We start from the raw sequence: 22,926 nt of genomic DNA, 5'->3' as shown, positions 1-22,926 counted from the left end.
ATTTATTCATTATTTGAATTTATTCACAAAAGCCATTTTTGCTTAGATCCTTAGAGAAGGTTTGCATTTGAGTTGAGTTTCTGATCCAGCTTGATAACAGGAGAAAGAAAAATCACTGTCTCTTGCAGACAGGCTCACTACTATAGATAATTCCCCCAGCTCCTGGAAACTGTCTCATTATTATTTTACATTTTGATTCAAATAATTATATCCCATTTTAGCTGGCAAAATTTCTCTGAGATCAAAGTTAATCTTTTTTTCTCTTTTGGTGTAAGAACTACTGCTGAACTGCAGCCTAGTCTTGAGGGACATCTGCAGATTCCCACTGTAATTTCCCTCAGTTATTGGGAACTATCTTATTAATACTTTTATATTCTGTCTTGCATAGTAATTCCAATGCAGTGTTAGAAGGCAAAATAATTTTCACTGCTATTCCTTGCTCTTAGTTTGGAGGAAATACCACTGAGGAAAAGCACCATCATAAGGTCTCTACATTTTTCAAATCTTGCTCAAGACCTTAAGAGGTACTTGAGAGGCAAGTAGAACTTGTACCCTTCTTGGTCCAGGATGACTTTAACTTCTACAAAACATGTGGGTAATCCAGGTCATAGAAATGAAATATTTTTATTTCTTTTAGCATATTAAGATTATTAGCCCTGTTTCTCGGTTGTGATTTGGAAAAGCAGTGATTGATGCTCTTCCTTAAAATGTATTTCCTTTACATATAATCAGCACAGCTAATTCTTTCATGCGCACATATCTTCCAGACAGCAAACATGTTCTATATTGTGGTCATGATGGCCATAGTCCTGTTGAGTTTTGGAGTGTCACGAAAGGCAATCCTTTCACCAGAAGAGCCTCCTTCTTGGACTTTGGCACGAGACATTGTATTTCAACCTTACTGGATGATATTTGGTGAGGTCTATGCTGGAGAAATAGATGGTAGGTAATTTTCACAGTACAGCTCAACGCCTTAAATTTAATATGTGCAGAAACATATCTGCTTTGGGCTACTAGAGTTTTGATTACATGCAGAGTCTATTCTTTCTCAAACAATTTTGATTCCAGTATATACATGTCCTTAACGAGTTATACTGCATGAATAAAGGTGAGAATATTAGTTTCTTTGTTAAAAATAAAGATTAAGCTTTAAAACCTTCAACTTTAGCTTTTCAAATTAAGTATATTGCAAAGCTCAGAGAAAAGCACATAGGAACTAATATTAAGCTAGTTCGTGGTCAGGGGATCTGGCAGTGAAATGAATTTCTAATTAGGCAAATCCAAAGCTGCTGATCTCTTGGAGGAAAGACTACAAAGTTGCCTTAAAGGAAGAAAGAATAAAGGAATAACAAAAAAAAAGGAAAAATAAGGAAAAAATATTTTTCATCAAAGTAAGAGTTATCTGGCATCATTTGAAAAACAGATAAACCAGTTGAACACAGGAAAAATAGAACCAATGGTTATGGTTTTGACCTTGTCTTAGTAACAGAGAAGAACCATGCACTACAGGAAGTATTTCAGCATTACAGATGGAAGGCACTCTCATGCTGCTAAGTGATGGCTACAAGTAAACCGTCCCTAAAACAGAAAAGTGGGTATGCAAATAGATACATATATTTAAGATTCACAGTTCAGTATAGATCTGATTCATTAACATAATTTTAGGTATTGCATCTATTATTATTTCTAAAACAGTCACATGGTGGCTACGTATTTTGATTATATAAGTCATAATTCTTTTAATGAAAGCACACTGTTAAGTTGCACAGTTTAATCCATTTAATCACTTATTTATGCTAAACCTTTTGAAATTTGACACTTCCCAAATAAAGCTATGATTTTTCTAATGACTCTTTATGCTGTGGAATATGTCCTCAATTTAGGGCTGCTGCTTTATAAATGTTTTTTAAAATTTCATTAAAGATCTAAAATTTGATTAAAAATCATAAAGACTGAAAAGTATTTTGACAATTTAAAAGCTTTAAGAAGGATCCCTTAGTTTCTATGATTTGTTGCTTCATCTTATGGATATTAGTAGCCATATATCCTTTTGCACATGAGTACATGTGATCTTACTGAAGCTCTAAAGGAATAACACTCCATTACTGATAAAGCAGCCTTTGTGCTGTGTCCTTTCCACAGTAGAGTCAGTGAAATCTTTGACACTTTCTTTAAGGATCAGAGATTTGGATTTCAGTTCACTTGAGTGTGTGCCATCTCCCAAATACATTTCAGCTGCATCATTTTCCCCTTAACAGAAAGTCAGGGTGACTGGTATAAGAACTCGTATCTATGAAACAGTGTCTGTAGCTTCTGAACTGCAATGGAAACTATGGAGAAGTAGTATCACAAAGAGGTCTCAGATCTCCTTTAAGTGGAGATAGACTTTTTAGTTGGAAATTTAATAATGTATCTCTGTGAAAGTAATGAGGACTGTTCTGTTTCTTGGAGCAAAAGAGGAGCACATGCCATTGCTGTGCTTTGCTCTGATTTCCATTGTAATCATGCTCTGTATGTTCTTCACTTTCAGTCTGTGAAACCAATGAAGACTGTCCTCCTGGCTCCTTCCTTACACCATTCCTCCAGGCTGTTTACCTCTTTGTGCAGTACATTATCATGGTCAACTTGCTGATTGCTTTCTTTAAGTAGGTACCATGGTAAATTGATACCAAAGCAAAAGCAACTAGTAGATGTTCTGCCAACACTTCCACAAAAACTTTTCACCAAAAATGCCCCAGCAGGGGGCATGTTGATGGTGGTTGTTACCCCATCTTCCATGGGAGTAAGCTAAATAAAAAAAAACCACAGTGGAAGCAGGAGGGTGGGAGGAGGGGGATGGTGAGCAGACACCAAAATTGTTTTGCCATTTAAACAGAATCTGACTCTCTGAAAGTGGATAACAAGCTGGCAAACAAAGAACATTAATTCAGCTCCAGATTAATTTGTCGTTTGTTCCTAAAACTTGTATTTGTTGTGCTGAGAGTGTCTTGGGCTATCCTGTTCATCATAGCATAGCCCAAGATTTCAATTGGCAGGTAGATGGAGAAGGTATTCAAGGGAAGAGAATAATGACTTTGTAGGAGCATGCTCTTCCTTTAGGAAATAATTTGAAAATTCCTGTTATGTGGTGCAAGTTAATGTGTTCTAGACTGAAATCTGAATGTAGTGGTTTTATCTCTTTTTTAATGTCTGCTGTCAGAGTAGGAAGGGTCTTTATAGTAATTTTATAGTAATTCGTATTACACTATAGTAATTAATCAGTGTCTTTACAGTAATTCTAACCTTTGAAGTTTTAACAGGGAAATCCTTGTAGTGGATCAAGTTCTGTAAAATATTAGTAAAGAGTGGTCTAACCCAAGCAGTTAATTATTTTTTCCTAGAGTTCTATTTCTGGTGAAGAAAAAGTCAGCTATAGGTTAAAAAAAATTCAAAAGGAGAAATGTAGTGATTAATATTCAAGAAAACTGAATGATCAAAACTCATTCTATTCCCACTTCCAATTAGAAATCCCTTTCCTGAAATTGTGGGAAGACATCATTTTTATTTTTTTTCCAATATGCAGCTGTGAAGTTATAATTTGAATTATTTCTAGATTTAAACCTTCAGCAATGATGATATTAAATCTTCTGCTTAGTGATTTGATTGTTCCAGAAGTGGGACCAAAAATGGGTATGAGCAATATATTTAATTATGCTCCCAGAAGCAAAGCTCATGTTTTTGTGTTTATATACTGGGTGTGTTTCATGATGGTGCAACTGAAGTTGCAGAGCCAGGGACCACAAAGTTGCTTTCCTGTACTTGGATTTATGATAGTAGATATGGAAAATTATTCAGTGCAGCAACAGTCACGTTTAGTAATATCATGGCTCCAAAAAGTACTCTGCAGAAGAATTGTTTGTGAAGCTGCCTGTTGCAGCAAGTATTTTGTTGAGGAGGATTGCACAGAACTGTTTTATTAATACTCTTCCCTTAGCCTGACTTCTACATTTAATCCAGTCCAAAGAGGCAGACAATGTTGAATTCTCAGTTAGGCTATGTATTAATGTTTAAATAATCTGGCTGAGATTTCAAAGCCACTTCAGGGATATTTTTTGCCCAGTTCCCATTAATGTGAATGGGAATTGGATCTCCAAATCCGTTAGGCAGCTTTGAAGATCTCATTCTCAGTGCAGTAGCTGCAGGCACATGCTGCTGCTGTGTTAAATGAAAGTTGCTAAGCTGATTTACCTCACTGGAGGGATGGGACTTTTTCTTCAGTGTCAAATTAGATCTGTAGACAAGCATCTTGTGCTGTATTGGGAGTATTCCTCACAGGAGTGTTTCACCCTCCTTCCCTCTCTATCTCTCTTCTCAGTAATGTTTATTTTGATTTGAAATCCATATCAAACAAGCTCTGGAAGTACAATCGGTACCGCTACATTATGACCTACCACGAGAAGCCATGGCTGCCTCCACCATTCATCCTTCTGAGCCACATTGGACTTCTGATAAACTGCATCTTCCACCATCAGCCTCCAAATGAGCTGGATCAAGAGGAAGGTGATGTTGGACTAAGTAAGCAGAGCTAAGCTGGGGACCAAACAAAATAGCTTTTGAGGAATGTTTTGCCAGCCTCCCATCACTTCGTAGTTCAGTTTGTCAAAGAGAAAAAAAAAGATTTTCTGGGTAGGAGGCTGTTTTTATTTGCGAAACTGAATTTAACCTGCCTGCCTAAGAACTCTTGTAGGAAAAAAATGACTAGGGGAATGCTTTCCTTTGTATTTGGCTTTTGCTGTGCTGCATACTGTGCTTCAGTCAAGATACATCACAACTCTGAGCTGAAATAAAGTGACAGCAACTTATTCTGTAGGAATGAATAGCCTTGTTTTGAAAGAAAGGTTACAATACTGGAGGTACACATTCTGTACATTTGTCCTGAAAAGACCAACAATTCCTTTTTAATTGCCAAGAGAAAGTAGTCACAGAGCCCAAAGACAGAGGAGATCCAGTGATGGCAGATGCAGAGAGCGAGCACGGAGACCTCTCACTTCCTTACTCCTTCAGTCCCTTTCTGCAGTGGCTCATCACTGCACCTGAAGCGCACCTCCTTCACCCTTCCCAACTGGACTTCTCCATCCCAGAGTCCTTCATAATGCCTCTTTAAGGTGATGCCAGTTCCTTGTCCAGCTGTTGCCAGCTGCTGCAGTTCTGCTAGGAGCAGCCCTAGCTATTGTAGTATAGACCAAGCACAAATCCAGGTGGGGCGGAGACTGGATTGAGAGCAGCCCTGAGAGAGACTTGGGGGTGTTGATTGATGAGAAGCTCAACATAAGCCAGATTCAGTGTGTGCTCACAGCCCAAAAACCAACTGTATGCTGGGCTGCATCAAAAGGAGTGTGACCAGCAGGTTGAGGGAGGTGGTTCTCCCGCTCTACTCCGCTCTCATGAGACCCCACCTGCAGTACTGTGTTCAGCTCTGGGGCTTCGAGCACAAGAGGGACGTGGACCTGCTTGAGCAAGTCCAGAGCAGGGCCACGAAGATGGTCAGAGGGCTGGAGCAACTCTCCTGTGAGGACAGGCTGAGAGAGTTGGGTTTGTTCAGCCTGAAGAAGAGAAGGTGAGACCTTAGAGCAGTCTTCCAGTACCTAAAGGGGGCCTATAAGAAATCTGGAGAGGGACTTTTTACAAGGGCATGTGGTGACAGGACAAGGGGAATGGCTTTAAACAGAGGGTAGATTTAGATGAGATATTGGGAGGAAATTCTTCACTATGAGGTGATGAGATATTGGAACAGGTTGCCCAGAGAAGCTGTGGATGCTCCATCCCTGGAGTGTTCAAGGCCAGGCTGGATGGTGCTTTGAGCAACCTGGTCTAGTGGAAGGTGTCGATGTCTGTGGCAGGGGGTTTGGAACTAGATGATCTGTAAGGTCCCTTCCAACCCAAACCATTCTGTAATTCTATGATTCCGTTGCAGGGAGGGGACAACAAGATTTTGGGATGGGAATGAATCAAGTAATGGGGGTTGATGGTTGGTGGGGTGAGGCAGGAGAACGTGGAGGAGAAGAGGCTGGTGGCTGTAACCTTATCTAAAAAAACACTGGGAAAGGCTGGCCCACAGTATTATACAGCTTCATCCTTCCTGCTGCGATGTACATCCTTGATGCCTAAGAACAGGTGAGCAGACCCTCCTGGGTTATGCTTCACTCTGCTGAACCTGAATCCCTGAAGATATCTGGCACACTCACAGGTGGTTACAGAGTTCAAAAATGGGCTTAACTAATCAATGCTGAGCTACTTTACTGCTGCTCTCAGGCTCAGCTCCTCCATCGTGACTGGATACATCAGATTGCCTTTGAAGTATCACTGCTTATTTTATATGCATGCATAGTGTAAGTCACTGACATAGCATAGAGGGTGTTTTCCTTCTAAGGTGCAGTAGGCACAAGAAAAACTGAAACACTGCTTTGCACATATAAAAGTCCTTGGGTATAAGGCGGCTTATGCTGTGCCTACACTTCTAGCAGAAAGACACATTTTTCCTGTTTAGGTGCCTTTTCTAAATGCCTTTTCTGTATGCCTGTGTATTGCCTGATAAATTTCTTCTACCTAAATTGTGATGTGATTATATTTAACTGGGTTTAGTAATGAGCATCCAGTGCCACCCTGTGGAAAATCAATGAAAATACTAAGGTATAGAGAGTAGAGCCTTAGAGGCAAGAATACAGATGGATTTGTGGGGAAAAGAGTCTAGAAGGTGATCAAGTCTTATTTGGAGCTAGAGGGGTACCCCAGAACACTGCAGGGGGCTTCCCTGCTGAGCTGAGTGTTGCAGCCTAGTACTACACAGTTGTGACAAACACTGCCATGTTGCTTGGCTCTGATACCCCTCTAGCAAGTACAGTGAGGACTCTGGCATGTAAAAAAGGAAAGAAAAAAGAAACTTGGAAGATGCAGATTTTGGATCGGAAAAGCAGCTTGCCACCTTATGCATTTCTTCATATTGACTTATAATCAATCTGTTCTCTCATAAGTCTTGGTGTGCTAGAAGAATAGCATCATGAGCAGCCCATGCTGTGGAGTTTGAAATTTTTGAATGTGTTCTTCTTCACCCAGTAATCTTGCTTAACGTTTTATACATATGAACATGGGAAGATATTAGGTGAAAAAAAAGCTTTGTAGCTTTGAGTGCTTGAAAGGACTGTACTTTTTATGTGACTAGACCTAAATGAATGCCTGGACCAAATTATGGTGAAACCTTTGTAAGTCTTACAAACCTATACCTAAGTCTTGTGCATCACACAGGCATAACAAAATACAGAAAAAAAAGATTGGGAGAAAATACATGTTTGTGAGCAGCAGAAAGATAAAACCCATGTTTATCTGTATTTGACATGTTGAGTCTTCATACATAAGCCCAAATTCATGGAAGTTACATCTGACTCATTCTTGTCAAGGGAGGGGGAGGAAAGCAGTTCCAACAGTTTTCTTTTTTTATCATGGGTGCTTATAAACAATTACATTTATCAGCATGCTTCATACTGACTCTTATCTCTTTTGTTCAGAGCTGTACCTGAGTGATGAGGAGTTAAAGAAGCTCCATTACTTCGAGGAACAGTGTGTGGAAAAGTATTTTCATGAGAAGAATGAAAGCCAGAGTTCCAGTGACAGTGAAAGGATTCGTCTGACAACAGAAAGGTGTGTTTTGCTGCAGATTTGTGCTCTTTGTATACATTTGTCATATAAAAAGACTTCGATAAGCTAATGCTTTTGGAACAGGTATGGCCACTGTGAACAGGAGGAGCAATAAGATACATAGGCCTTGTTAATTTGATGGAAATGTAAGGTATCTGTTTGAATGGCATGACGGGCCTGGCTGGGATGCCTTGCTGGCAGAATTGCATCCCCAGATATGTACAGTGCACAGGTGGTTAAATGGGTACAGTAAGGTGTTGGTCAGTTTCACTTTTGCAGACTAAGTAGCACCACAAAAACCAGAGTATGGCATACAGTACATACTATTATTTAAAGGCTTAGCAGTGTAAGAACACTTCGAGGGTATTGCTTGTGATTGAGTATAACTGCTGTTTACAGAAATAACCATATAACCATTGTAGCATTAACTGCATTGTAGTGTCTTTGTTAGCAAAATGTCAATACACAACTGTCAGGGGTTTCAAAAGTCTCAGTATTGGCCTAATTTAGCTTTCTATTGAAATCAGTGGCAGACCTGCCATTATGTTTAATGTCAAGAGTTAAAGAAAACGAGTGCTGTAAGAAGTCTTAAAGAATGCCAATACTGATCTCATCTAATAAATTTGTTTTGCCTAGAGAAAAATAGCTTCCTAATCTTCATGTATTCATAATCTTATTTTCTACATACTAAAACAAAACACGCAAGCAAAATGAAAGGAAATAAGTAGCTTTTTCAAAAGCTGCAGAATCGATTAGAGCAAGAAGATTTCATTTAGTGGGTAAATATAGATCTGGAAAGGATTTTTTCTTGAGTGCAAAAGTTAAACACACTTCACAGCATTGCATAACATTAATACAAGAAATTAATTTAGATGAATAAAATATTTTGGAATACTGGTCTTTGATTTTATTCAGCTCCTGGTTAAATACTACATCTTTTAGTTACTCAGTGACAAACGAAAGGAGCAACTGTTACATATTGCCTGCAGCTAGTTTATCATTATCGTAGTGATCGTAGTGATAAGAGGACCAGAGAGTGTATCTTCAGAAAATATCAAGAAAAGTATTTGGTTAAAATGATATAATTCCAGACCAGGAATTTCTTGCACTAGGGATTTGAAGACCATAAAAAAAGGGTTTGCTTTTTGAGCAGTTGAATTTTACCTGAAGGTGATGGTGGCAGAGACTGTTCCCAGAGGTCAGACCCAAAGGTCTTCTTGGGAAGACCCTTTTCCTAGCAGTCTTCAGTATTTGAGGAATGCAGGAGTATCTGTAGGTTTGTGTGAGCCATGTTCTTCTCATGCTTGCACAAGAAATGTAGAAATGCAACATGACTGGGTGACAAGAAGTACACTTTACAGCATTGACAGCAGGACACAGCTTTGGAAGTGCATTATGATGCATTACAGCTGTAAATGCAATACTCAGTGCAGCATTTCCAAAGCTGTGTCCTGCTGTCCATGTTTAGTAGTTTTATGGCAACGAATGGACGTTAGTAGGAAAATAGCAGTTTTTGGAATAGATAGTCCTTGAGCAAAAAGCTTGTTTCCTTAAAAGTCAGTGGCTGTTTGCCCAGTAATCTGATTGACATGTTGTAAGTTTGGGTTGGTTTTGTCAAATATAGGTATTCACGTGAATGGAAGTCACCATTAAAAAAAAAAAAAAAAGGCTATTTGAAATGTGAACTGACTTTTTGAAATGTGTTAATGGCTTCCTTCTTCATCTGGCAAACAGAAGTGAAGATCTGTGTTTTGGTATTTTCACGATATTTTCTTTTTCCACCTAGAGTGGAAGAGATGTTTCTGCAGCTTAAAGAAGTGCATGAGAAGGTATTTTGTATCAAGGAGTCTTTACTTTCCCTGGACAGCCAGCTAGGACATTTGCAAGACCTGTCTGCTTTGACAGTGGACATCCTGAAAGTGCTTTCGGCTGTAGACACCTTGCAGGTGGAAGAAGCCTTCCTGGCTGACACAAAGCTTCGAAGCTGTAGGAAGCTGCCCCATAGCTGGAGCAATGCGCTCTATTCCAAGACCTTGAGCAGCCTGGAGTGTTTGTATGACAAGAAATACCACTACTACAGCATGCCACCCTCCCTTTTACGGAGCTTGGTAAGGAGTCAGTGGCCATCAGAGTGCAAAGACCATGTATTTAGGATGGAGAGTAACAAGGTAGAAGACAGCTCTCGAAAGATAGAAATAGAAAGTGACACACTCACTTCAGGAGTATCCTCTGAGACTAAATCAACCCCTAGATATGGACAATTTTTGCTGGTGCCCCCTGACCATCAGGGAGGGTCTTTCTCTGAGGATGTCACCTTAAATTTGTCTTTCTTGAGCACTCCTGACAAGTACAGGGACCATGCATTCAAAGGTGAACTGCAAAGTAGCATTGTGGTACAGCAGAATTTGCAGAGTGTCAGCCTCGTTGGAAAAAAGCCAGAAGATTATCACTGGAACCAGAGAGACTTTGTTATTCATTTGCCATCAGAAAAGACTAATGCCATAGAGGCTAATCATTCTCTTAGTCGTCACCCACCGCTGGATATTGAAGAGAGTGCAGCACCCTTCTGTGATGACAGGTTAAAAACTAAAGGTGGTTATGTGAACTGGGGATTTTCTGAAGGTGATGAAAAAGGGGTTTTCAGCTCAGAATCAAAGAAGGCGGCCCTGTGCATACATTCCACCTATAACAGTGACTGCAATTGGATGGGTAGTCCTCCCAAACATATCCAGATAAGAGAATCAAAGTCCTCTGGCAACTCAGAGAGGTCACATCACAGCAGCTACATCTCTCAGAACAAGCTGAAACGCAGCACCTCCTTCTGGATCAGCCCACTCTGGAGGGACTGGAGTTTCTGCAGGAGCAACAGCTTACAGTCCACTAAGAAAGAGAAAAGAGGGAAAACCTGCAAGGCCATAGGTGGTAATTATGAAACACTACACCTATAGAGTATCTTTTACTGGAGAGCCCAAGACATGATAAAAAGTTTCCATTGCGTCTGAGTATTAGTTGCAGTTCAGGGTAGTAGCAGAGAGTCTAGACTTTCTTTGTTCTGGGTCTGACTGCTGTGGGGAATTGCCGAGTGTACCTGGTATCCAAGCAGCACCATGCTGGTTCTCCCCATGGATCCCTGTGGCTGTGACTACACAGCCGGGGTAAAGGAGGGACTATGCTTGCTCTGGAAAAGCCTCCTGCCCTGGGAATGCAATGCAAGAGTTGCAGGAGCCAAAATTAGTTACACAATCCCTAAGAGGTATATTAACAGTATCATAGGTCAAATGAGTGCAAGGAGAATGAAGCAGTATACATTTTTATAGCCAGTTTAAATCCCTCCCTGTCAACCACCAAGTTTGCTTACCAACAGCTAAAATATAGCAGAATCCAGTTCTAAGTATGAATAGTATGAGATGATGGGTAACATTTGTTGATTTATATCTTGTGATGGTGCACATCTTTGCACTGAACTGCGTGAGTATTAGCTTTGGGTGTCACAAGTCTTTCTCAGCTTGCTTTGGAAAACTGCCAACTGTCAGTCTTATCAGATCTTCTCTTAGTAAATAAAAGCACTGTAGCATAATGGTGTTTTTTGACTTTCCCACAGAGTCTTTACAATCCAGTGAGCTACACCACAGTGAGGCAACAAAAGCAAAACAACAAAACAGAGACAGAAAGTCTGGGAGAGGAAAGAAGAATCAAAAAACCCTTCAGGTGCCGGTATGCGCAGATGCAAGAGAATCACGTATCCAGTAGCTGTCTTTTTCATTTATTAAGGGTAGTTTAGTTGAAATGTATACATTTAAAATGCTGCACACAAACTGTGGCATCTTTTTTATGTGTCAGGCTTTGGTTTAATTTCCTGTTTGTTTGAATGTGTAGGATTTCATTTTTGAGTGTGTTGAAGTCTATGGACTTTGCTAGATAGTATACCAGAGTTGTTGCTGATATTACGTGGAAAGGAATCAGTCCTTGCACTTTAGCTGGCAAGAGGACTTGAGGAGGCTTCATATGCTCTAGGACAGACTGAAATAGTGGTAAGCCATATCCATGTGGTGTGCAACTATAAACAAGCAAGCCAGGCCTTGTAATGTTGTCTCCTGCCTGCAAGAGTCCCACAGTCTTTTCTCTGAATCCGTTGATCATTTAACACATTGCAGACAGCAGATTGATTATATCATATGTATGGGGCAACTTTTATAACTGTATATGTGTGCAGATACATAAAAATCTATTTATAAGGTTATAAAGAGATTCCTAGAATCTTTGTCAGCTGGAAAGATTTATCTCTGTTTAATAAGATAGAAGCTGAAGACTGATTTATTTACATAAGATGCTCAGGTCAACAACAGATCTTAGACTTGAACTTTTGAGACCTAATTAATACCTCTGAGGGTATTCTGGGGGACTTCAAACTTAGTTTTAAAAAGCTATAGTGCTACATTATTCATCAGTAGTATTTGCTAGACAAAAGCAATTTGTCTTTTGCAACGTGTAACAACAAAAATGGGAAAATTTTTTTCTCAGTTGGGAGTGATTTCAGTCATTGGCATTTCAGTGGTGCTCTGAAAGGCCATGTCATAAGCTGTCAGAGGAACCGTAGAGGTGCTAGTCATCCTATAAATTGAGTGTCACTTTGTCTGTGTCTCGTCAGGTGATTAGAGTGGATGATTGTCCCCAGAACACCCAAGTGAGCTCAGAGCCTGCAGAGATCAATGTCTGTGATGAGCAAGAGAAACACAGCAAGAACTGGCTCACCGTGTCTAATTTCAGTCAGCTAAGTATGTGATATTTTGGAGCTGGTGAAATTCAGAATACCTTTTAAAAAGCAACAGTAAATAAAACCTCACAAATTCAAAGTCTCATCCACTACTTTCACCTCATGGTATATTTTTTAGAGAATTAGGCTTAGGTTGCAGGCACACATGACTTGATTATTTGCTGCATCATTGCAGAGGCAAAAGGGACGCAGGCTGGATGGAAGGTCAGTTAAATTTTCTGGGCGTGCTGCCTGGCTGGTGTGGAAGATAGCAGAGTACTATCCTCAGGAATAAATGGGAAGCAAGGAGGATGGTATCTTTGTCTCTTCTCCTGAAGTGTCTTATGTCTTCTAAAGTGGCATCCTGGCTAATTGAAAAAAATAAACTCTTGTGCATTTCACTCATTTTCACGAATTTACACTCACAGGCAGTACTGCGATACTGTATCTGCTGGCAGATCCTCTGCTTGCATTATTCATTACTCACTGCTCAGAAACACATCCTCCAAAGGGAAGAAATGAATTCTGTATCATCTCTGTTGGAATGAAAAGGGAATGGCATTCTTACTCTTCTTTTAGTAATTCTTCAGCTCTTTCATTCTCAGAGATCCTTTGCATAGTTCATATTATCTTTCACCTTTGCGGTTACATGGCTCACTGGCTTCAGCCTGCGAGCTGCTGGGAGAAGCACTAGGGAATGCTGTGACTCAGCACAGCATGGTCTGAGAAGGGCTGCACTCCTCTGAAATCTGCTGACAAAACGGAAACAGTCTGGTTTAACCTTATAAAATTCTGTTATCGCTTTTATAGCCCATTACACATTTGCTGGAGGAATATGATATATAGGTGTTTATTTTATAGCACTACATAGATGTTTAGTTTGTATCAGCAGAGATGTTCATTTGCACTCTGGAAATAGCTGACACCTGCTTTTTTGGGTAGGTTTGGAACGTCTCAGTTGCGTGCACCAGAAAATGAAAAATCAAGACATTGGTAGGCATACCATACCATTCTGTGATTACCTGAGGCATTCTCAAGAGGTAAGAGCTAAAATTACACACTCTAATCCATAGTTTTGGCTGGGATGAGCTCCGGGTAGCTGTAGTGATGTCCCTGGACTTGCCACTATAGGTTGTTTGTCATGAAATACCTCTTGAGAGATGAGGAACTCTGTTGTCTGCCAGCACAGTGCATATGTGCAACTGAATGAGTAATTTAATAGCTGTTAATACTCTATTAAGATTATTTAAGTGGGATATTATATTATTAAATCATGGATTCGATTTATGACTATGAGTATGAAGAAGTGGGTCAGAAATGACACAAGGGTTGACGTTTCATTAGGTAATGAGCAAGAATACAGCTTGGTCTTGAACCTGTGGGCAGAAGTGGTTAGCTAAGTGAAGTAAATTTTAGAAAGTTAGCTACAGAGCTCTTAATCTATCACACAGAGATAATTATTTCTTGCAAAGGGGGAATTAAATATTGATAATTGCAAAGCTTAGATTTCTTAACCACTGTCTTTAAAACACCATATCTTATAATTTATCAGAATTAATTTGCAAAGTTCCATAATGCTGCATAATGCAAAGTTCCTTTGTCTATGTAAATCAACATGGGCTCATTGACTTTGATGAAGCTAGACTAATTTATATTTCCTCAAGACTGGGGGTAGGAATCTGGATTATAGAAATTTCTGTTTTAAAATGGAGTAGCTAATGGAAGAAAATGTATCTTTCACTAGATTGCGTAAGGGTATCTCAGAAGTATGAAAGAAAATTAACAAAGAATACATTAAGAAAAGGAACTGTGAAATAATCCTTTCTTCTTCCCTTCTCAACAGCACCCTTCCTTGCCTTTTCTACTTATGGCACTCTTGGTTATTAAATGGTGATCTTTATAAGTCTGGCTTATTTTTCACTGTAAATGCTATGAGTTGCCTTTTTTTTTCTTTAAGGAATAAAATATAAGCTAGATAGTTTCAGATCTGCTGTTCTAAGTGCTGTAGAATTTGAATCCCGAATACCAGGAAAGAGAACTTGAATTTAAATTTTTAAAATGGCAGGGTTTTGTATGAAAGAGTGGGAAGAGGGAGAGAGAAATAGATGTACTGATTTTGTATTCTGTAAAACTGAGCTTGGAGTCTAAATCAATAAATCTTTGAAATGCGAAACACAGAGTCAGACAAGCAAAATAAGGGTACAGCCAGGAACACTGTGTGAAAAGACCAAGTAATCTGGTTCTTCAAAACTCATATTAAGATGTCTTGCGTAAAAATCAAGGGTGGGATTTTTAAAGTTATCAGAAAAATTCTGGTGATTACAGCAGGATTGGGGTTAGGCTAGAACTAGTAAATTCCAGAACACCAACTTCAAATTATTTTTTCTTTCAAGATACAGCCTCTGATACCCACCGAGTTGCTATGCCTCTCCTTAAGTCATTAAGGGTTATGAGAGTTTATTCTTATCACTGAGATGTAAATTTTTGCTGCATCTAACTGTTCCATTAGGAGTATGATATAGTTTAAAGAAATATATTTTTCCTAAAGAGGTGCTTTTCAGATTTATCCATTAAATACCGGTGGTTCAGATATCCCTCCTGATGAGCAGGAAGGAGCTAAGCAAGGGTGTGTGTAGGAAGGTTTGAGCTTTGTTAAAGATTTTTTTTTTCTCACCTGCAAAGCAAGCTACAAGGTAAAAATATGAGTGAAATTAAAAAATGGTGAGTTAAGTTTCAGGTAATATTTAAAGCTGAATTTTAGTTAATTTATCTTTATCCTTTGATGTCTGAACTTTTTTGGGGGACTCTGTTTCTTTTGAGGATTGAAATCTTCCTGACTACTATTCAGAAGAATATTCCCATTTCTGACTAGCATATTAGGAGGACCTGGCTGGCCCAATTTTCCCTAATATGTTTGGAAGCAAAATAAAAGACTATTTGAGTACTTTTTTTTAACTATGAGACCTGGAAAATATGTGATCTAAATATTATTGGAAAGATGCTCAATGTGTTACCTTCTTCTGTTACAGAGGTTTAGGTGCATTTTATTTTCAACCGTAAAGCCTACCCCTAAACTGGAATTTTCTAACATAAAGAGAGTTCTCTAATACTGTCCATATTAGACGACCTTTAACATGCTTTTGTGCAGGTATTGAGATATAGGTTCATATCTGAGTATTTTATTCAAATATATGAAGACAGCATGGAACACTGTAATGTGAGCAGATCAGTTCACTTTAGTTTAGGTTTGGCAATGCTGTGATTCACCTGCCTGCCAGTGTCATTATTCATGCTAACAATAAGCATATCAATAAGTGTTTTAAGGATTGTACCTTTGTGAGTTGTGCAGTGTGTATATGACAGTCATGTGCAGATTTTACCAGTAAAAGTATCTCTCTTCATTACAGGACTTGAGTAATAGCATATTTGGAACCACCAAGAGAAGTAATCTGAACAGGAACTCATCGTATGTATTATTAGTATATTAAGATATTCATCTTTTAGATGAATTCAGCTTTTAGAAAGAGACTTCTGTACTTTCTGCAAGTTACCACTTCAGTTCTGCAATACACTTCAGATGAGAAATTTATGTAAAATGAATTCAATTCAGTCAATTCAGTCTAAGTTTCTTTAAATGAGGCCTTATTAATGGAGACAAAGGAGATCCATTTAAACAAAGTATATAATTTTAGGAGGAATACACACTCCTTTTTATTCGAACAATATTCCACTCTTCTAATTCAATCAGTAGGATCACCATAGCATCTTTAACTAACCATTATTCCAATCTAGTGAGCATGAAAGGTTGTATTTGCTTTTGCTGTGCAAATTGCATGTTTCCTTTTTTAATAATTAAAATGCTAGCAGCTCCTGAAAGTGTCTCTCATTCTCTGATTAATCTCTTTTGTACTGAGTCTGCACATATACAAAATATTTAGCTTGGATTTCTTAATGGGTTTTCAATAGTTATTAAGCTTTGATTATATTTAGTGAAAATATACTGATTTCAAAAGTGGCTTCAGTTTTACTGTGGGTTTTTGCATTTTTTTCCTCAGCTTGATCAATTATTATCTTAGCATTGGAGATATTTTTTTTCACATGCAATGCTGTCTCTATGTTCCTTTTTCTTTTCTCTCTTATTTTCATCGATTTCTTTTATGTTTCTCTTACTTAGTAACACTGTGGATGTAATAAATGAAAAACACTAGGAAGCTGTCACATCCCATGTGATATCACTATGGAAAAAGGAAAAAAGATGTTTTGGTTTTTCACCCATACTGTGGGGTTTGGGGGGGGGGGGGGGATCGGTGGTTTTTGTTTGTTTGTTTGTTTTTGGTTTTGTGGTGATGGTGGTGTTGTTGGGGTTTTTTTTTGGTGATGGGTTTTTTATCTGTTTGTTTTACCCAATCATTTATAGGCAGTAGGCAAACTGCATGCTTACCAGCAGGACATACAGGCTGTTGAGTGGCCTGATTCTGTCACTTAGTCCGTTGTCTTCAGTGGGATCTCTCTGGCCTGTGAGGTGAATCATATCCACTGTCTTCTGTAACAAAGACTGCTTTAATGTTAACACTGATGCTGTCATCTTTCTGCAGCCTTGCTAATCCAAAGGACCATCAATTTAAAAAGTCTGGTCTTGTGCAAGCAATGGTAATAGCGTATGTAGTTCTGAATACATCTCAGCATTGATTGAAAAATGAACAATTGTGTACGTGATTGAAGTGGGCTTTAACTGATACTGTTATTGCAGTGTAAATGGTATGAACAGTGGTGCAGGATTGTAAGAGCAGCTCAACATAAAGCAGAAAAAGCAGCATGCTGTAAAATGTATCTGTTCTTCAGTAACTGAAGATTATTTGCTGATTGGTGCAATGAACAAAGTTGCTCGGAGGGTTATTTTGTTTTATGATTGCTGATCAAGCCTTTGTGAATTTTGCCTTCACACAGATTACATCTCTTTATAAGTGTTAGCTTAATGATAGAAATTTTGGAGTAAAATAGCGAATGTTTGCTTTTAAACAGGTTGAGAACTTCAGAGGAAACTGACAGTAAGTTTTTGGTTGCTTGTCATTCATTTCAATTTCTCTCTGCAAATCTCACTCTGTCAATTCTGAAGTAAAAAATCCGAAAGGAAGTTAATTTAATATAGTTGGAGGGTTATAGGAAAATATTCAGCTATTGTTTCATAGTATCATAGGATGGTTAGGAATGGAAAGGACCTTAAAATCATCCAGTTCCAACCCCCCTGCCATGTCACCCAAGGCTCTGTCCAGCCTGGCTGCCTCCAGGGATGGAGCAGTCACTACTTCTTTGGGCAACATGTTCCAGTGCCTTGCAGTAAAGAAATTTTTCCTTATATCCAACTTGAACTTCCCTTGTTTAAGTTTGAAGCCATTGCCCCTTTTTCTATCAAATATAGGATATATGTTAGTTACTAATTTGTATTTTAAAATGAATGATTTTTTTTTACGAGGATATGTTTTCCTCATGGTAACTGCAAAATCTTAAAAGAAAAAAAATCTATTTTTTACTCTAGTCTGCCCAGTAATGTTGTCCTTTTCAGCAGGAAGAAACTCTTTAAGATAATGGTGTTGCTTTCATCCCTGGCAGTCTAAGAGACCTCCTAAGTTAAAGCAGGGAGTATACCTGAGGATAGAATGTGATATAAAATCTTAAATATATGTTTGGTGTAATTCCTCTGTTTGTGTGGTTTTCCTGAAATCGTGCAATCAGTGAAGGATTGAATTTTTTATGAAATGGCCAATAAAGAAATTCAAGGTTATAGTGAAAAATAACTTTGTTCTGCAACAATAAAGTGTTAGTGAACTTCACTTCTATTTGTTGCCTTTTGGTCTATCTTCCAGTTTTCCTGAAATGCCACTTAGCTGTAAGAGGCTGAGCAGCTGGGCATCAATCTCTTTTTGAGGCTAGCTGTGATGCAGCAATGAATCGCTCTTAGACTACCTCCCCTTCAAGTGCTACTCTTTCTGGGTCCGGCTGTGCACAAAACGCTGCTGTACAGAAGCACACTGCTGCAGGTCTAGTGAGTTGTGGGGCTACTCTCTAGAGTGCACCGTTACTTTGATTAAAATCCAGTTTTGCCATCAAAAGGAATGGCTTAATGCCAATTCCCCACTTCATATTTGTTGTTTTACAACGTACAAACTGCAACAAAACTAGTTGAGTCCAGCAAGAAAGAGAACAAAAGGGACCTTGAATCACCCAGGACACTTAGTGGAAATGCTAGTCTTCCCCCAACATCTGTTTATGGTTTTTATTTAAGATTTCTTTTGCTAGAAAATGGAATATAAGCAAATAAAATACACCAAGAACAACGGTGTAATGTTCAAATATTTTAATGAAGATTCAGTTTTGATTATCTCATTTTTCAGAATTGCAAATAGTATAGTGTACATGTGTTCTGAAATCTGGCATTTTGAAGTATTGTTTTCCAATAGAACAAAGTGATTTTACCTAATTGATTGAAACACACTCATAAATCTTGGTTTTATTAAAAAGACTTTATAAACAAAGATTTTTGGAGCAAATTTGATCTGGCTGTGCCTGTTAAATATGTAACTGCAGAAATTGTTTGCCTCTTTAAGTGAATTTTTGATGCTGTGGGATACTATTATTGTAACTTTGGTGTATTAGTATAGTTAATGGAATGCTTAATGTCTGAGGATGAAGTTGGAAAAATCATGCCTTTGAGAGGCTGTGAAATATGATGGACAGCAAAGTGCTTTTAATATCCCAGAGGTGTAATTGGCTTAGAGAAGCTACATGTCCTTGAGGTTAATAGCACAAGTTTCCCACCATTTCCCTGAATAAATAAGTCATCTGGCTATATTACAGTGATGACTGAAATCTGCCATTACACTGTACATTATAAAGTAGTTAAAGCCTATTAGTAATTCTCCTCTTTAGAATGTTGAGACAGTAATTCTGATTAATCTGTTTCATGACAAACTCTGGGATGGAAGGAATTTAAAAATCATGCATTTATGTCTGCTGTAATAATTAATGTAATGATCCTTTTAACATTATTTCAGATATGTTTGCCTGCTTGAAAACATCTCAAGATCTTCATCATCACTACTCAGGTAAGCAGGAGACACCAGAATGGTAGCTAAGTGATTTGAGAAATTAAAAAGAACATTAGTTCTTCCCTTGTTATCTTCTGTGATTTTCATTTTGAAGAGTTGTACAATTGCCCACTGCTAAGAAGGTTCTGTATTAATTCACGCCTAACACTCCAGTGAGGAAATTACAAATTATTTTCTTGCTGCTAATTGCTCTATTCGAGTATTTCTGGTAAATCCAGAGCAGAATGTAGATAATCTCTTTCAAAATATCAGTGGAAACAATGAATAGTGCTCTGATTCCTGGGAGGGCAGAAGAGGCACTCATTTGTTTATAGCTGTCACTTACCCTCACACCTCCTACATCCTCCTTTGTACTTTCTGGAATTGGTTTCTTCAGTTAATTGGTCCTGTACTGCTTAATCTGTGTTTATATACCTACGAACTCCTGGAAATCTGGCAGGGAATAAATCATTTGAATGCTAATTGCCTGCAGTCCTGTGTTTTCCTGAACTGAGTGTGCACAGATTTTCCCACAAGGTTTGAATTTCATTTTTTCCCGAAGGAGAGCTGAGCAGAGATTGCCAGTAGATGTCTCTATTGCCCACAGGACTTCGCCTTCTTTAAACGGAAGCCTAGGGTAAACCAGAAGCATTATCAGTCTCCTGAAATTCAAAACCCCGCGATTTTCACTGGGAATAACACCTCCTGGTTCGTAATCAGTGTACAGGAGTAATTTCTCTGACATCGTGGCATTGTTGCAGTGCTTAATTTGGCTCATGCCAGGCATGCTATTTGAGATTAGGTAGGACTCTTTAGCACAGAGAATGGTTTCCATTATGAGTTGACAAATGTCTTGAGAGGTTTCCTATGAAGGTTTTCTTTCTTCAGGAAGATTGTGGTAGAATTTAGCCTACTAAGCCTAAAAGCTTGATACTGAAATCCTGCACCATATACTGCTTATGCATTATTTTTGCTATCATTTACAGGCAAGTACAGTTCTGCCTCTCTGCACACCCAAAAAAACTTGAGCTTTGACCCAAGTTCAGCAGCTGGTGCATGTCCACTTCACATTGCTTCTCAAGCCTCTAGACTGAATGCTAGCAGGGCCTGACAGACAGCACAGGTCTGGCATCTCCCCTTTTCACATCCTTGTTCATGCTATGCACTAATTTTGTGACTAGAGTATGTTCCTAGTGAGGCATCAGAGGACCATGCTCCAAAACTACTCAGGCATGTTAACCAATGCCTGTTGCATTTGACATATGTAAACAAGCCTTGAAGTGGAGTCTGAAATGCAGATCTTCTCAAATGAGGAGCTTAATTCATGGGTCGACATGGTGTAGGTCCCCTTTGATTTGTCTTCTGGGCTAAATAATCTCCAATTAATTTCTGCTCAGAGAGGTAATCTTAAAAAAAGAAGGGCAGATGGTGTCCAGGCTCTGGAAGAGTCTGCCATCATGACTTTTTGGTGGCTCTGCAGAGAAACTCTCTGCTTCGGATGCTAGTTTTGTCTTCAGCCATCAAACAAGGAAATTAGGCAGTTGGCACGGTAGCATCTGAGTTGCCATCTTGTTCTAGTCTTACCCTCTTTGTGGCTGCTTCCCAGCTCTCTTCCCCTTTCTGATAACTGAGCCCATGGTGAGGACAAATCCATAAATATTTAGATAGCTCTATGAAGTTTTGAAGATGTTTGCCTGAGAAATAAGCTGCCAATTAGGGAGATATAATAATGTTAGTGATGTCTTCTGGCAAGCAGCCCAGATGAAGAGACAGAGAAAGCATGGATTTTCCTGTGATGCCTTGTTAAATCCCCAGGTACTTCTGAGCACGATGAGACAGGCAGTGAGGGCAGCTGGGGCCAATGTGTCTTATTGGCAGTGTGAATGTTGCTTCACTGGAGCTGGCAGGAGGAGGAAGTGGTGACAGCCCATGGTGAAAGGAGGAGGATGAAGAGTTAGCAGAAGCAGTTCTTCCAGCCAGTGTGTAGGGGGCTTGTCCCAGAAAGCCTGTTTCCTTGGAAGGAGGGAATCAATGAATGGGTAAAAGGGTGGCAGCTGATGCTTGTGAGATACCATGAGCGTGCAAAGGGGATTTGCTGGCTGGGTAGAACAGTGATCAGATCTGACACAGGATCACACTGCAGCCTCTTAGGCTTTGTGCATTAAAGTGCCACTAGATGTTTCTGAAACTCAGCCAGCTTGTTGTTTATTCATATAGTAGTGAAATCTATGTTGTTTGCAGCTGTTGAAAGGAACAACTTAATGAGACTTGCTCAGACCATACCATTTACACCAGTCCAGCTCTTTGGTGAGTACCAACTTCCTGATTATGTTCTTTATGAACTTTATAAATAGTTGGTGTGTTCTCTTTTTTAATATGTTGAGTAATTTCCTTAGATTAATTTCAGCAATTCTTCTTTTCTAAAAGAGATGAACCAAGATAGAATTGTAGTCATGTAATAATTTAGGGACTTTTGGAGGTCATCTGGTCCAACTCCCTCTGCGGCCAATTCAGATCAGACTGCTGAGGTCCTGTCCAATTCCATTTTGAATATGTCTTTAAATGGAGATTCCTCAGCTTCGCTGGGCAACCTCTTCCAGTGTTTGACTGACTTCAATGTGAACCTAGTATTATTCTCAGTATTTGCTGGGGTTTCCCTTGTTGTAGCTTGTTACCTGTTGGCATTCATGGGATTACTGTCAACTTCAGAGGTGAATCTAACTCCATCTTCTCTATAGCTATCATTGGGATAGCTGAAGACAGCAAAAAGATTCCCTTTAACCTTAATACCTGCTCTCTCTCTGTCTACCCCTCTCTTTCTCACAGCCATCTCTCTCATGTAGCTATATGTATAGACTATGCCATAAAGAAGGTAGTGGTTAAGAGGGCACTTCTCCTGTACATGGTGCAGAAGACTTGTAGTATACTAAGGAAAAAAGAACTGTGCTGTAACTGAAGAGCAGTAGAGAATACTGCATAAATCATTTGGAAGAGTTCTGAAATTAGCGTGCAGTACTAGCTTACAGCAGCAGAAGCTCTGCCTCTAGACACATGAGATGTAGGTGCCTTCTTCTAAATGGGTAGAATATTTTGTCTCACAGCAACTAATTGCTGATACTTGCAGCATCATAGGATTTCTTGGGACCAGATTGCTGCAGATGATTAATATAGCTATAAGCATATTGAACATTTTAAACTTTGAAGCTCCCAGGAGACACCTTTTTAGGTATAAAATTGTCAAACAATAATAAAATGAAGATTTAATGTAAGATTAAAAAATGTGTCTAGTTATAGTATCTTTATTCAAGTGTCTGTCTTTTATGTAAGACAGTGGCTTTCTGTTGCTTTATTTTAAATTAAAATGTGTGCAAACAGTGGTGTTTGACAGCATTGACACTTATGCTAACTAGTGAAGGC

General features: G+C 38.9%; 1 protein-coding gene across 5 annotated transcripts in view; it reads left to right on the top strand.

Moving 5' to 3' along the window:
- Positions 1–22,926, top strand: part of TRPM6 (transient receptor potential cation channel subfamily M member 6) — a 94,209-nt gene that overhangs the window by 57,210 nt on the left and 14,073 nt on the right. For 3 of the 5 annotated variants that reach the window (XM_030470160.1, XM_030470158.1, XM_030470161.1), the window contains 12 exons: positions 768–942; positions 2,531–2,645; positions 4,355–4,554; positions 7,542–7,674; positions 9,458–10,593; positions 11,273–11,385; positions 12,320–12,446; positions 13,367–13,464; positions 15,832–15,890; positions 17,447–17,472; positions 19,477–19,527; positions 21,751–21,816. In XM_030470160.1, the coding sequence (XP_030326020.1) occupies positions 768–942; positions 2,531–2,645; positions 4,355–4,554; positions 7,542–7,674; positions 9,458–10,593; positions 11,273–11,385; positions 12,320–12,446; positions 13,367–13,464; positions 15,832–15,890; positions 17,447–17,472; positions 19,477–19,527; positions 21,751–21,816 (2,299 nt within the window). Of the gene's footprint in view, positions 1–767; positions 943–2,530; positions 2,646–4,354; positions 4,555–7,541; positions 7,675–9,457; positions 10,594–11,272; positions 11,386–12,319; positions 12,447–13,366; positions 13,465–15,831; positions 15,891–17,446; positions 17,473–19,476; positions 19,528–20,495; positions 20,633–21,750; positions 21,817–22,926 lie in introns of those variants that run through there. The other 2 variants (XM_030470162.1, XM_030470159.1) reach the window with 2 other exon arrangements.

This window comes from Strigops habroptila, chromosome Z, assembly GCF_004027225.2.
Source record: "Strigops habroptila isolate Jane chromosome Z, bStrHab1.2.pri, whole genome shotgun sequence".
Lineage (NCBI taxonomy): Eukaryota > Metazoa > Chordata > Aves > Psittaciformes > Psittacidae > Strigops > Strigops habroptila.
This window is presented reverse-complemented; position numbering and strand designations above follow the sequence as displayed.